The sequence below is a fragment of the Hemiscyllium ocellatum genome, chromosome 4, assembly GCF_020745735.1.
Source record: "Hemiscyllium ocellatum isolate sHemOce1 chromosome 4, sHemOce1.pat.X.cur, whole genome shotgun sequence".
Lineage (NCBI taxonomy): Eukaryota > Metazoa > Chordata > Chondrichthyes > Orectolobiformes > Hemiscylliidae > Hemiscyllium > Hemiscyllium ocellatum.
Genome location: NC_083404.1, coordinates 114,532,057 through 114,546,320, shown reverse-complemented (window position 1 = coordinate 114,546,320; position 14,264 = coordinate 114,532,057). Strand labels below are relative to the sequence as shown.

The following is a 14,264-nucleotide window of genomic DNA, read 5'->3' as shown; positions in this document are numbered from 1 at the left end:
TAGAAGACAATTTGTAACAATCATTTTCTTAGCTTTGATAGAAAAGTGCTCCTCGAGGTGGTCTGTGACTCAAAATATGTCATCTGCTCCACAAGACCTTCGAGAACAGTTGTTGTGAGTAACATAACACTATTGGTAGTCAAGGTAACAAATGTGTTCAACTTTAAACACCTCAGATCCTCCAGCCCCTCAAAATGATTAACTTTGTTTTTATGCACCTGCTATTCATTTGTCACTAAGTGATGGTATCACAAGTTTGAGAGATGCTGTCAACAAAGCTTTTAGACAGGGCTTATGCCCAAAACATCGATTCTCCTGCTCCTTGGATGCTGCCTGATCTGCTGCGCTTTTCCAGCAACATGTTGATTTCTAAAGGCTTCGAACTGAAAAATGTGTAACAAATACATACAGTAGCTAAATTGCATTGGTAATGGATTGAGCGATGTTAAAATACTGAATGGACTGTCAATCAGGCAGGTTTCTTTGTCCAGAGTAGTGTTAACAGTTCAAACATTATCTTGAATACTAAAATTTGATCTCCCCTCATTTTAAACTCCAGAAAGCATAGGCCTAATATATGTTTTATTCTTTGTTTTTACGACAAATCCCTCATCTCTGGGATCAATCTAACGAACCTCCTCTGAACTGCCTCTAATGCCTTTGTTCCTGATGAAGGGCTTTTGCCCGAAATGTCGATTTCGCTGCTCGTTGGATGCTGCCTGAACTGCTGTGCTCTTCCAGCACCACTGATCCAGAATCTGGTTTCCAGCATCTGCAGTCATTGTTTTTACCTTGCCTCTAATGCTTCCTCAAATTAGGGGACCAAAACTGCGCCTTGTAAAGTTGCACTAATACTTCCTTACCTCTATATTATATTCTTTTCGCTAGAAAAGCCAACATTCCATTGGTTTTCTTTATTATCTGCTGTACCTGCATGTTAATTTTCTGAGACTCATGAATCCGGTGACACCTGGATCCCTCTGCACCGTAATACTCCGAAGTCTCTCCCTACCGAGATAATAGGTTGCCTTTGTCAACCTAAATGCATAACCTCACACTTATCCATGTTAAACTCCATCTGCCACATTTTGCCCCACTGTCCTAAACCTATCTACATCCATTTGTACGGTTTTTTATTTTCTCATTACAGTTTACCGTCCTGCCTATTTTTGTCTCCTCTACAAATTTGGCTATGAAGCCTTCTATCCCTGCATCCAAGTTGTTAATGTACATGGTAAACAGCTGGGCCCCAAGGACCAAAACCTGTGGCATCCCACCAGTTGCTTTTTAGCATCCAGAAAACAAAAATTATCCTGATGCTCTGTCTTCTGTCCATCAGTCAGTCACCTATTCAAGCTAATAGTTTATCCCGAATCCCATATGATCAAATCTTGTTAATTAACCTTTTTGTGCAGCACCTTATCTGGACTTCTGGAAGGTGTTTGATATGTTACATCTGCAGGATCCTCATTATCCACTTTGCTTGTTACATCTTCGGAGAACTCTAGCAAATTAGTCAAACGTGATTTGCCCTTCGTAAAACCATGTTAACTCTGATGGATAGCGTTTTGACTTTTCAAATGTCATGATAGTTCTTTCTAGATAATTGATTATAACACTGTCCTACAAAAAAGTGGTGCCACCTTCTCAGTTTCCCAAGTGTTAAGCTAACTGGTCTGTAAGTTCCCACATATTGCCTCCTTCCCTTTTTGAATAACAGCTTTATATCAGTATTTTCCCAATCCACTGGAACTTTTCCAGTGTCCAGGGAATTTTTGACTATTGTAACCAATGGGTCGACTATCTCTGCCATCAGGTTCTTGCAACTCTCCATTCTAGGATTCATAGATCATGTACTGCCTGACAGTCAAAGTGTAATTTCTCAGTTGGGGAGTCTAGCAATTCTCTAACAACGATATATACAGCAGAGCTGAATTAATACTTTTCCAATTGATGGAAATTATACCGAATAGATACATTCTTAACTGAGGAAATGTCTGAGGTTCATCATAATGAGTTATTAGTTTATTGTAGTCCTTTAATATGCACGAGTAAGAAAGAGAAGGAAAATAACTCCAAAGTGGGGCTTTGATTAAACTGTTCACTGCAACAGTTGAAATTTTGCAAGAATATTTTTTTTTGAAAAAAGGTCTTGGGCACCTAAGCCAAGAGCTAGCCAGTGCTATGGTAATCTTCCAGTCATTAAACACCTTGACATAATTAGAATTTATAGAATCATAGAATCCCTACAAAGTGGAAACAAGCCATTCGACCCATCAGATCCACACCAACCCTCTGAAGAGCATTCCACCCAGACCCACCCCTACTCCTCCATCCTTGTAACCCTGTATTTCCAATGGTTAATCTGCTTAGCCTGAACATCCCTGGACACTATAGACACTAGATACTACAATTTGGGATGGCCAATCCACCTAGCCTGCACAACTTCATACTGTGGGAGGAAAACAGAGCACCTGGAGGGAAACCCATGCATTCACAGGGAGAATGTGCATACTCCACACAAACAGCCGCCAGAGGATGGAATTGAACACAGGTCCCTGGTGCTGAGAGGCAGCAGTGGTAACCACTGAGCCACCATGCTGTCCCGAATTGTTCTACTGTCCAAGGTGAAATCAGCACAAAATAAGTAATTCCAAATTTAAATCAGTGGGAGCTGTGAATTTTTATTTCAACTTCTGGTACCTTTGAAAGAAAGCATAAAAAGATATAAAAAAAACTATTGTCAAAATAAGAGATTTTTAAAACTATATTACAGTCACTGGAATTTCTTTCAAGTAATGATTAAAATAGACTGACCGAAACAGTGAATCACCTGTCAATGCACAAAAGAGGAAATCAATGCTGCTCCTATCAGTGTGGACTCCCACTGGAGCAGGAAGCTGGTGCTGCTGACACCATTAAACTGTTGTTTGCCACCCTATTATGTGGTCATTGCTGTTGACACTCACTTGGAACCTTTCCTCGGCTTTACTCACTGCCCTGTTCTCTACTGCTTGTTGTCCTGCTTGATGTTATCACCTGGTGCCCTCAGTTTTACTTGCTGCCTCACTCAAAGACGAGCATGGATTTATGATGGGTGATGCAGTGATGACACTTTCCAAGATCTCTCAGATGACAAGAGCACACTCCATAAATGGGAGACTTAAACAGAAATTCTTTATTATATAGAAAATTTATTAAAAACTTTTCAAAACAAAAATTCTGATAAATAAATAAAGACAGGCTGTCATTAAAACTAGAATTAATAAGATCAGTTTAAAACAGTCTGTTCTCACAAAAAGCATTTTTAAAATGAGATGGAAATAAAAATTGAACATCAGAACCATAGGGGGTATAACCCTATTGCACAACACCATAGTTTCTGCGTCCGAAAAAAATTTTGTTGACTCACCATGTATTAAAGCCATTTCAACAGGCTTTCCAAAATTAGATTTTACAGAAGATAAAATAGAGGGGACATTTCTTACTCTCGCTACTCTATTAGACAAACAAAATAAATAATGCTGACAACAGTGATTCAATAGCTGTGCCAAGAGAAGAAACTGTTGATGAGATAGATTATAATTTCAGAATTTTCAAAAGGTGCTCTTTTATAGAATAATGAATAAGACTGGAAAATGTAGAATCAGAGGATAACTGACAGAATTGATTGCTAACCAGGAAATAGGAAGTAATATTCAACAAGGATCAGTATTGTATCCACTACTGGTCACAACTGACATTATGAATTTGGAATTAAACCAATTTTTTAATTTGCAAATGACACCAACATAAATGGGATAGGAAACACCGAGGACGGTGCAAAAAATTACAGAAGTACATTAACAAGCTCAATGCCTGTAAATAATTGGCAAACAAAAGTTTAACAGATAAATGGGAGGTAATAGATCATGGCAGAAGTGGGAGGTAATCTATTCTTTAGAGATTGTAGTCTAGGTGAGGCAGAAAAATGAGGGGATTTTTAAGTAGAAATTACTAAGTTGTGCCACAAGTTTTTACACTGTATTGAACCTTGGTTAGAACAAACTTAGAACTGTGCATAATTCTGGTCACTACTACGGAAACAAGAGTCATTTGGTTGTGTGTAGATGTGACAAGGGTCAAATCAAAATATATTCAGAAAATAATTTGGATCTCTTTTCTCTTGTAAAAGTTGAAGTATAATCTAATCGCTATGAAAGCTATGAAAGGGCGAGATGAAGTGGATGCACAGAGAATATTCCTTATCGTGGGAAAGAGTATAAAATAAAGAACATTAATATTAGATTGGTACCAAAAAATTAAACAGGGAATTCAGAGTAGTACTTCATCCAAAGAATCACGAGAATGTAAAACTCACTATCCGAATGATTGGTTAAAGTGAGTAGCACAAGATATTTTTAAGGGGAAGCAGGTCAAGCAAATTACAGACAAGGAATGGTGAATTATAATGATGGATTTGCAAGAGAAAAGATGGAGGAGATTTTGAGAGTTTGAGTATGAATGCAGTTCAGTAAAAACTGAAGGTGGCAGTACAAATTTCATTGCAATCCATCTAAAATGGGCTGTTAAGATATATAATGTAGGTCATGGCAGATTCCAAACGTTTTAGATTAGATTACTTAGTGTGGAAACAGGCCTTCGGCCCAACAAGTCCACACCGACCCACCGAAGCGAAACCCATCCATACCCCTACATTTGCCCCTGAACCTAACACTGCAGGCAATTTAGCATAGCCAATTCACCTGACCTGCACATCTTTGGACTCTGGGAGGAAACCGGAGCACCCGGAGGAAACCCATGCAGACACGGGGAGAACATGCAAACTCCACACCGTCGCCTGAGGCGGGAGTTGAACCCGGCTCTCTTGCGCTGTGAGGCAGCAGTGCTAACCACTGTGGCACCGTGCCGCCCACAAATTTTATCAAATAGATACCCTCAAGAAGCATTTAAAAAAATAGTAGAGATGTTAAAAGGAAAAAATGTCAAAGCCTAGGGGAGAGCTTTATACATTCTCCACCCCCCCTTCCCCCATGAGACTTGAACACTACTGGGAAGTTGGGAAAAAGGAGAGGGAGTCAAGATAACCTATGTAAGCAGAGGAATAGGTCGTACAGTTGGCCATCTCTGTCAAGAAGCTTGGGATCTCAAAATTTCAGTGTGATCCCCATTTTCTTTTTTAAAAAGATGGAATCCAAGCAGTTTAAATTGCATTTCTTAGTTGTAGAAGAACTTCTGATTTATTTTACTGCTAATGGCAATCCATTCTAATAATGCTGATACTTTTAATGGACTTCTTCAAAGATTACCTGACTAGGTAGTAATATGCTGTTTCAAAACTACAAAAACATGTCGTCAAGCTATTTTGAACTACATCTTGTCATTAACATTCAAAACCACAACATTTTGAGAAAGAGAAATTTACTTACATATTCACCATATGACGTGTCTTGTACTGGAGGTGGTGGTGGTCTGTAACCTGGCGCTCCTCTTGCTCTTGGTGCTGGGACTCCACGTCCCCTAGCTCCAGGACCTCGACCAGGGGGTGCTCCTCTGGGAACAGGCCCTGTACGTGGAACTGTTGATGTTGGGGGAGGAACTCCACCACGGCCTCTAATGCACGGAGGAAAAAAGACAAAGATCAAGTCAGCCATGATAACACATATTTGGAAAGGCAAGGACTGATTTGGGATGGTCAACATGGCTTTGAGCGTGGGGAAATCAGGTCTCACAAACTTGACTGAATTTTTTGAAGTAACAAAGAAGATTGACGAGGGCAGAGCAGATGTGATCTATATGGACTTCAGCAAGGCGTTCGACAAGGTTCCCCATGGGAGACTGATCAGCAAGGCGAGATCTCATGGAATATGGGGGAAACTAGCCTTCTGGATACAGGACTGGCTCAAAAGGTAGAAGACAGAAGGTGGTGGTGGAGAGTTGTTTTTCAGACTAGAGGCCCGTGACCAGTGGACTGCCACAAGGATTGGTGTTGGGCCCTCTACTTTTAGTCATTTACATAAATGATTTGGATGCGAGCATAAGAGGGACAGTTAGTAAGTTTGCAGATGACAACAAAATTGGAGGTGTAGTGGACAGCGAAGAGGGTTACCTCAGATTGCATTAGGATCTTGACCAGATGGGCCAATGGGCTGAGAAGTGGCAGATGGAGTTTAATTCAGATAAATGCAAGATGCTGCACTTCGTGAAAGCAAATCTTAGCAGAACTTATACACTTAGTGGTAAAGTCCTAGAGAGTGTTGCTGAACAAAGTGACCTTGGAGTACAGGTTCATAGCTCCTTGAAAATGGAGTCACAGGTGGTTAGGATAGTGAAGGCAGCATTTGGTATGCTTTCCTCTATTGGTCAGAGTATGGAGTACAGGAGTTGGGAGGTCATGTTGTGACTGTACAGGACATTGGTTAGGCCATTGTTGGAATATTGCATGCAATTCTGGTCTCCTCCCTATCAGAAAGATGTTGTGAAACTTGAAAGGGTTCAGAAAAGATTTACAAGGATGTTGCTAGGGTTGGAGGATCGCAGCTACAGAGAGAGGCTGAACAGGCTGGGGTTGTTTTCCCTGGAGTGTCAGAGGCTGAGGGGTAACCTTATAGAGGTTTATAAAAAAATTATGAGGGGCATGGATAGGATAAATAGGCAAAGTCTTTCTTTTCCCTGGGGTTGGGGAGTCCAGAACTAGAGGGCATAGGTTTAGGGTGAGAGGGGAAATATATAAAAGAGACCTAAGGGGCAACTTTTTCACGCAGAGGCTGGTACATATATGGAATGAGCTGCCAAAGGAAGGGGTGGAGGTTGGTACAATTGCAATACTTAAGAGGCATTTGGATGGGTATATGAATAGGAAGGATTTGGAGGGATATGGACCGGGTGCTGGCAGATGGGACTAGATTGGGTTGGGATATCTGGTCAGCATGGACAGGTTGGACCAAAAAGGGTCTGTTTCCATACTGTACATCTGACTCTATGACTAACACAAGACAATAAGATAGAGACAAGGCCATGAAACCATCGACCATCGATACATCATTCAATTTAATCTGTTTTATTTCATAAAAGCGTTCTTTTAAAAAATTGTTAAATTGTTCCTTTATACACGGTTATTTCAAGAAGTGCAATTTCAGTAAAATTCTAAAACGTTTGGTTTTGTTTGCACCAGACACTTTCTAAAAAATTCACTCGTGGGATGTGAGCATCACTGGCTGGCCATCATTTACTGCCTATCCTTGCCCTTGATAATATGGTAGTGAGCTGCCTTCTTGAACCATGACAGTCCATGTGCAGTAGGTTGACACAATGTTATTAGGGAGGAAATTCCAGGATTTTGACCCAGTGTCAGTGGATAACAGTGATATATTTCCAAGTCAGGATGGTGAGTAACTTGGAAGGAAATTTGCAGATGGTAATATTCTCATGTACCTTCTGCCCTTGTTCTTCTAGATGGAAGTGGTCGTGGATTTGTAAGTTGTAGTCTAACAACTGTGAATGAATTTCTGCAGTGCATCTTGTAGTTGGTACACACTGCTCCTACTGAGCATCAGTGACAGAGGGACTGGATGTTCATTAATGTGGTGTCAATCAAGCAGGCCGCTTTGTCCTGGAGGATATCAAGCTTTTTGAATGGATGTGCACCCATCCAGGCATCACATTCCTGACTTGTGCCTCGTAAATGATGGACAGGCTTTGTGGAGTCAAGAGGTAAATTACTCTGTGCAATATTCCTAGCCTCTAGTCTATTCTTATAGTCACTATGTTTATGTGGCAGAAATGCTCGTTCTTAAACAGTATTTCCTTCTTAGCATGACATTCTCACATCAACATCCATCTGGATCAGCAATTTCTGACAGATGTCGAAGGACCCCTTCGGGCCTTGGGTGGGTGCAGATTTTGCGCTTTCTGCAGTGGCAAGGCAAGGTGCCAGGGTAGGGTATGGGCTGGTGGGGGGTGTGGACCTGATGAGGGAGATGCGGAGGGAATGGTCTTTTGGCAACGCTGATGGGGGTGGGGAGAGAAATATGTCTTTAGTCCATTTGGAGGTGGTGGGTTTGTGTGGTGCAAGGCAAGGACCTGGGGGGTTCTGTCCTTGGGAGGGGTGGGATTCAAGAGCGGAGGTGCGTGAAGTGGAGGAGATGCACTAGAGGGTACTGTTAACCATGTGGGAAGGGAAGCTGCAATCCTGGAAGAGGGAGGCCATCTGGGATTTGAGGTAGAATTGGGAACAGGTGTGTGGAGGCAGAGAAATTGGGAATACGGGATGGTGTTTTTTTTTAAAAACAGGAGGCAGGGTGGCAGGTGGTGTAGTCTAGGTAGCTGTGGGAGTCAATGGGCTTGTAGTACGTCTGTGGTTAGTAAGTCAGCAAAAATGGTGATGAAGAGGTCCAGGAAGGGGAGGGAGGTTCATGTTATGAATTTTTGCAGTATTAAGCACTTTAGTGTTAACAATAAAACTGAATGCCACAACTATGGGTGACTAGGAGTATGAAGAATAGAGATTTGTAGGAAATGCTTTAGCGAAGTATTTTCTTTGAAATACTTACAAACTTGATATTGGCCAAATTGTATTTTAGATGAAATTTTCTCCATAACTATACAGATAGTGAATCACTTCTGGTAGTGCAAAAGTGATTATGAAATAAAGCTAAAAGCTTACCAGCCTGTACCATAAAAATAAATATACATTCACCTGCTTAGAGCTGGAGCAAGTGTCCCTCTCCCCCTTACTGGTTTCCCTCGAACTGCTGGCGTTTCTGGACTCTCTGGTGTACCATTCAAGTAGGACAGTTCTTGAAGCTGTTGCTGTCTAATTTCATCATTGTAATCCTGTAAACACATGTACAGGGGTATACACATTACAAACCTGACTGTAATCCAGTTGTGCACTATAGGGTGGCGTGAGTTGCGGGTGAGGACAGTGTTTCCACTTTTATAGCTTTTATTAAGCTTATCAGCTTACCTGTGTCTATTACTCAACAGACAATTGTAACAACTTCTGCAATCAAAACATTTTACACATGGAAATAAAACTGGATTAAAGTTTAGCTGTAAAGAAGGAAAATCAGTTTATTATTAGGAAACCCTTTAAAAAGTATCACTACAGTTATCTTAAGTCTATGGCTATTGGGTTCAAAAGATTTTTATTTAAATAGGGCAAAAATAAAATTCAGCCTGTGGCAATGTAGTGTAATTCATATTAATTAAGGCATTTCTTCTATTAGCCATTATTACTTGATGCCAAACAACTTTGATCAATTTCTAAAGCTGTCTCACACTTACGTACTTGAATTTACATGAAGTGTGCTGGAGGTCAGTCCTCACACCACTGGAAACTGCGAGGGCATTTCTACCTGGCAGATAAATTGATTTTTTTTTTCCCGAGGAGGAAAAAGTATTAGTTTTACAAAGATATTTCCTTACACCCTCTAACCCCTTTCCATTTAATCTATTATTTTTTGAAAGCTAAATCAATGGTCAATTGAGAAGTGCAGTATTGTGCTTATGGTTTGTTGCTCAATGTAGTCTTCTTTATATTTGGGAGATGAAATGCAAACTGAGTGAATGATGCTGAATTTCCAGTTGCTGTCACTTCAATATACTATGTTCCCATGACAACCTCTGTCTCGGGCTTGCTGCAGTGAAGCTCAACACAAGTTAGAGAAACACCTCATCTTCTGTTCAGGTATCTCATAGCCCGGAGGACTCAACATAGAGTTTAAAAATTTCAGAACATGAACACCTTCCTCCATATTCAATACGCACTCCCACACTCCTCCGTCCCAGTTCGGTATGGTTTCCCAGCACAGCCAACTCATTTCCATTTGTTTGGAGTTGTCAATAACACCTATTCAGCATTTATTTGTTGACAAACGTAAAGCCAGAATCTCTACGCCTGTTTTTTTTCAGCCCCGCACCCCTCTCTTGGCTGGGTGTCTATCTATTTATCTTTCAGCTTTGACCCATCAGCATAAATACCAACATTTCCAGCTACTTTCAGTTCTGAAAAAAAAAGGCCACTGGACTTGAAAATCCACTGATGACACCACACCCGAGCTTCTCTCGAAGTTTCTGTCCCATTGTTAAATAAGTATGTTCTGCAGTTCAAATATAAAAAAAAACAGCACAGTATAGTTTAGGGAGGGTGGATAATTGCAGAAACTACTGCTGGTAAGGTAAAAGGTAAGTTTCCCTAGTCCCTTGGAGAATACAGGGTTACTATGGCATGAGCGTGAGCAAGAGCGAGAGAAATCTGGAGCTCACCACAGCTTAGGCAAGGGGCGAGAATAAGGTTGTGGGACCTTCACAGATCTCAGCCAGTGTGGAATTTAATTGGTATCAATGCATTGCAGCAGTCCAGTCAAATGGAGTTAACTGACCCCAACTACTGGCGCTAAATTCACCCATACGTCTTAAATGAGTCTAAGGAAAGACAAGAAACTGATGAGATGAAATGAGACATGAAGATGATGATTAGAGTTTTTAATCAGTATAATTTGATTAATCCAACATACTTTTCAATTGTGAAAAAACATTTCAGCTTTTGTATAATTTGCAAAAATCACCACCTGTACTGTCATCAGAGTCCCCATCTCGAACACTGACAATTTAAGAACACAAATGACTTAAACCTATATAGTGGAACCACATACAGCTTCTTCCTGGGATACCTAAGCTTAAACATACTCAGCTTTCAGAAAGCTCTTCAGGATTTTATCCTAACTCTTTCTGTCTGTGATTAGTACTAACTTTTAACCCTAAGACAATCTATCTTTAATTTAACCATCACTTTAGAAGTTTGTTAAATAGGCACGTTGTGACGTTAGTGAGTTTTGAGTGATTTGTTGCTCAGGTTGAGGCTCTAAATGTAGTCTTGCTCACCAAACTGGAAGGTTCATTTTTGCAAATCTTCCAGCTCAGCGAGCAAATCAAAAATAGCACAAGTCTATACAATTTGCTTCATCCAAGGACTTCACAAGATTGCTCAAAACACAAAGTAAAACTACAAAAAAGTTCTCTAAACTGTTGGTACTTTCCTTAAGCTTTAAAAATTACAGAATACAGTTTGCACTTCTGATAGCCACACTAGCAGAAGGTTGTGATTGCACTGGAAGGAGAGCAGAGGAGATTCACCAAGATGCAGCCTTGGATGAAAAGCCTCAGTAATGAGCAGAGACTGGATAAGCTGCATTACAGCTAAGGTGTGTGAGCGTTGTGCGCACCTATACTTCACCTAATTTTGTCTAACTTGGACTAGGTTACGAGAATCTTTTTCCCATGGCTGACTTCTCAGAGACCAAAACAGCAGAAATTTAAGGTGAGGAGTATGTGATTTAGAGGAGATTGGAGAATTTTTTTAAACCGGAAGGGTGGCAATAGGCTGTTTGAGCGGGTGGTGGAGGCAGGTAGTCTTGCAACATTTAAGCAGCACCTGGATCAAGCAATTAAAATGCCAGCACACTGTAGACTATATGCAGGTAAATGGAATTAATGTAGTTTGGTGTTTGTTAGTCTGTAAGGGATATTTCTATGTTGTCTGACTCTATGACCTCTAAAATGGAGCTTGTCTGTTTTGTTTGGTCATAAAACCCTACTAATGCTCACACAAAAAAAAGTATTCATTCTAAAGCTAAGCCTTAAAAATTGTTTAAATAAATTCACCATGGCCACAAGCATGTTTAAAAGTTTTCAGATACAAAAAACTCACTGTACTAGCTTATGAACCAAAAGTACAAACTTATAGCAAACAATATTAAATATATACATTACATTTATATATCCATCATATTAGTGAAATAATGAAAACTGAAAGACACGTCACTGACCTCACTACCTCTGGAAATCTTTACCCCACTGCCTTCAACATTATAATCTCTCAACCCCAGAAAGCCTGCTTCTACCTCCTTCCTGACATCTACAAACCAGACTGTCCCAGTATGCCCGATCATCCTGTTCCTGCTTCAACAAGCTGATTTCTCCCTACCTGAACTAAATCTTCGCTCCACTTGTCCAAACCCTGTCCACTGACATTCACGATTCCTTGGATACCTTCCGCTATTTTGACAATTTCCAGTTTCCTGGCCCTAACTGCCTCCTCTTCACCACAGATTCCAATTCCTCCTCACCCCCATTGCCCACCAGGATGGTCTGAGCGCTTTCAGCTTCTTTCTCAACCAGAGGCCTGAACAATCTCCATCCACTGCCACTCTTCTCTACTTGGTAGAATTTGTTTTCTGTAAGCAATCTCTCCTTTCATTCACCTCACTGCTGTCAAGTCAAAGGAGTGGCTATGGGCACCCTTATGGGTCAGAGTAATGCCTGACATTTTAGATGGGATATGTGGATTATCCTTCTTCCAGTCCTACGCTGGCTTTTCACACAACTCTTTTCTCGTTACATCTAGAACTGTTTCAGTGCCACTTCATGCTCCTGCCATGGCCTTAAAAATTTAGTTTATTTTGCCTCCAACTTCCAACCCTATACAACTTTCACACAATCTATTTCCGACACTTCCCTTCCTTGACCTCTTTCCATTTAGGAAATAAACTGTCCACTGCCATCCACTACAAAGGCACAAACTACCATAGCTACCTTCATTACGGCTCTTCACATACCACTTCCCGTAAAGGATTTCATCCCAATCTTCCATTTCCTCCATCCACATCATACCTGTTGGGATGATGCCACCTTCTAAAACAGCAGTGCTGACATGGCTTCTTTTTTTCCATAACCATAGCTTCCTGCTCACAGTGGTTGACACGGCCCTCAATGGCATCTGACCTAACGACCCTATCAAGTTATTCTGCCCTTGCTCCTTCCTATCACTCACAACAGTCTGATTGGGTTCCTCTTGTCCTCACTTTTCATCTCACATTCAAAGGATCATCCTTTGCCATTTCAGACAATCCAAGCAGAACACCACCACTAAACACATCTCCTCCTCACTCCCTCTGTCTGCATTCACAGGAACCACTCCCTCCAGGACACTAGCCCATTCCTCAATGATCACCAACACCACCCCACCTTCCCATGTAACTGCAAAACATGCAACACCTGCCCCTTCACCTCTTCCCTGCTCACCACCCAAGGGCCGAAACAGTCTTTCCAAGTGAAGCAGCATTTCACCTGTACTTCCTCCAATCTGGTCTACTGCATTTGCTACACACTGGAAACCAAACAGACTGGGTGATTGTTTTACAGAACACTTCCAGTCCATGTGTAGGCATTAACATAGAACAATACAGTGCAGAACAGGCCCTTTGGCCCTCAATGTTGCGCCAACCTGTTAACTATTCTCAGCTCGTCCCCCTACACTATCCCAAAATCATCCATGTTTTTAAATCTCCCTAATGTGGAGGAGTTGACATTAGAGGTAGTGCATTCCATGCCCTTACCACTGAAAAGAACCTGCCTCTGATGTCTGTCTTAAATCTATCACCTCTCAATTTGCAGTTACGTCCCCTCGTACACAGAAATCATCATCCTAGGAAAAAGACTTTCACGGTCTAACCTACACCTTCCTGTCGCTGATCATTTTAACACAGCATCCTGCCTGCATGCTCTTGTCTGTCCTCAGCAATGCTCCAGTGAATCACAGTGTAGGCTGGAGGAACAACATCTCATCTTCAGATTAGGCACTTTACAACCTTCTGCGCTTAATATTGAGTTCAACACCTTCAGAGATGAAAAAAATGTATTGCTGGAAAAGCACAGGTTAGGCAGCATCCAAGGTGCAGGCAAATCGACATTTCGGGCATAAGCCCTTCTTCAGGAATGAGGAGGGTGTGCCAAACAGGTTAAGATAAAAGATAGGGAGGAAGGATTTGGGGGAGGGGCATTGGGAATGTGATAGGTGGAAGGAGGTTAAGGTGAGGGTGATAGGGCGGAGAGGGGGTGGGGGCGGAGGGGTCGGGAAGAAGATTGCAGGTCAAGAAGGCAGTGCTGAGTCTGAGTCTGAGGGTTGGGACTGAGATAAGGTGTGGGGGGGGAAGAAATGAGGAAGCTGGAGAAATCTGCATTCATCCCTTGTGGTGGGAGGATTCCTAGGCGGAAGATGAGGTGTCGTGTTGCCATGGTCTGGTGATGGAGGCGGCCAAGGACCTGCATGTCCTGGCAGAGTGGGAAGGGGAGTTAAAGTGTTCAGCCACGGGTCAGTTGGGTTGGTCATTTCTGAGATGCCTTTCATGTAGGGGTATGTGGCTAGGGTTTCTGGATGTGTTTTGTCTGCTTGTTTGGGTTTGTTGCTGAGAAAATTGGTG

General features: G+C 41.6%; 1 protein-coding gene across 3 annotated transcripts in view; it reads right to left on the bottom strand.

Annotated features, from left to right (window-relative positions):
- Nucleotides 1–14,264, bottom strand: part of LOC132815496 (KH domain-containing, RNA-binding, signal transduction-associated protein 3-like) — a 160,471-nt gene that overhangs the window by 57,728 nt on the left and 88,479 nt on the right. For all 3 annotated transcript variants that reach the window (XR_009644667.1, XR_009644668.1, XM_060824464.1), the window contains exons 6-7: nt 8,699–8,835; nt 5,430–5,613 (exon numbers count right to left, since the gene is read on the bottom strand). Coding sequence is in view for 1 of the 3 variants with exons in the window: in XM_060824464.1 (XP_060680447.1) it covers nt 5,430–5,613; nt 8,699–8,835 (321 nt within the window). In the remaining 2 variants the exon portion in view is untranslated. The remainder of the gene's footprint in view (nt 1–5,429; nt 5,614–8,698; nt 8,836–14,264) is intronic.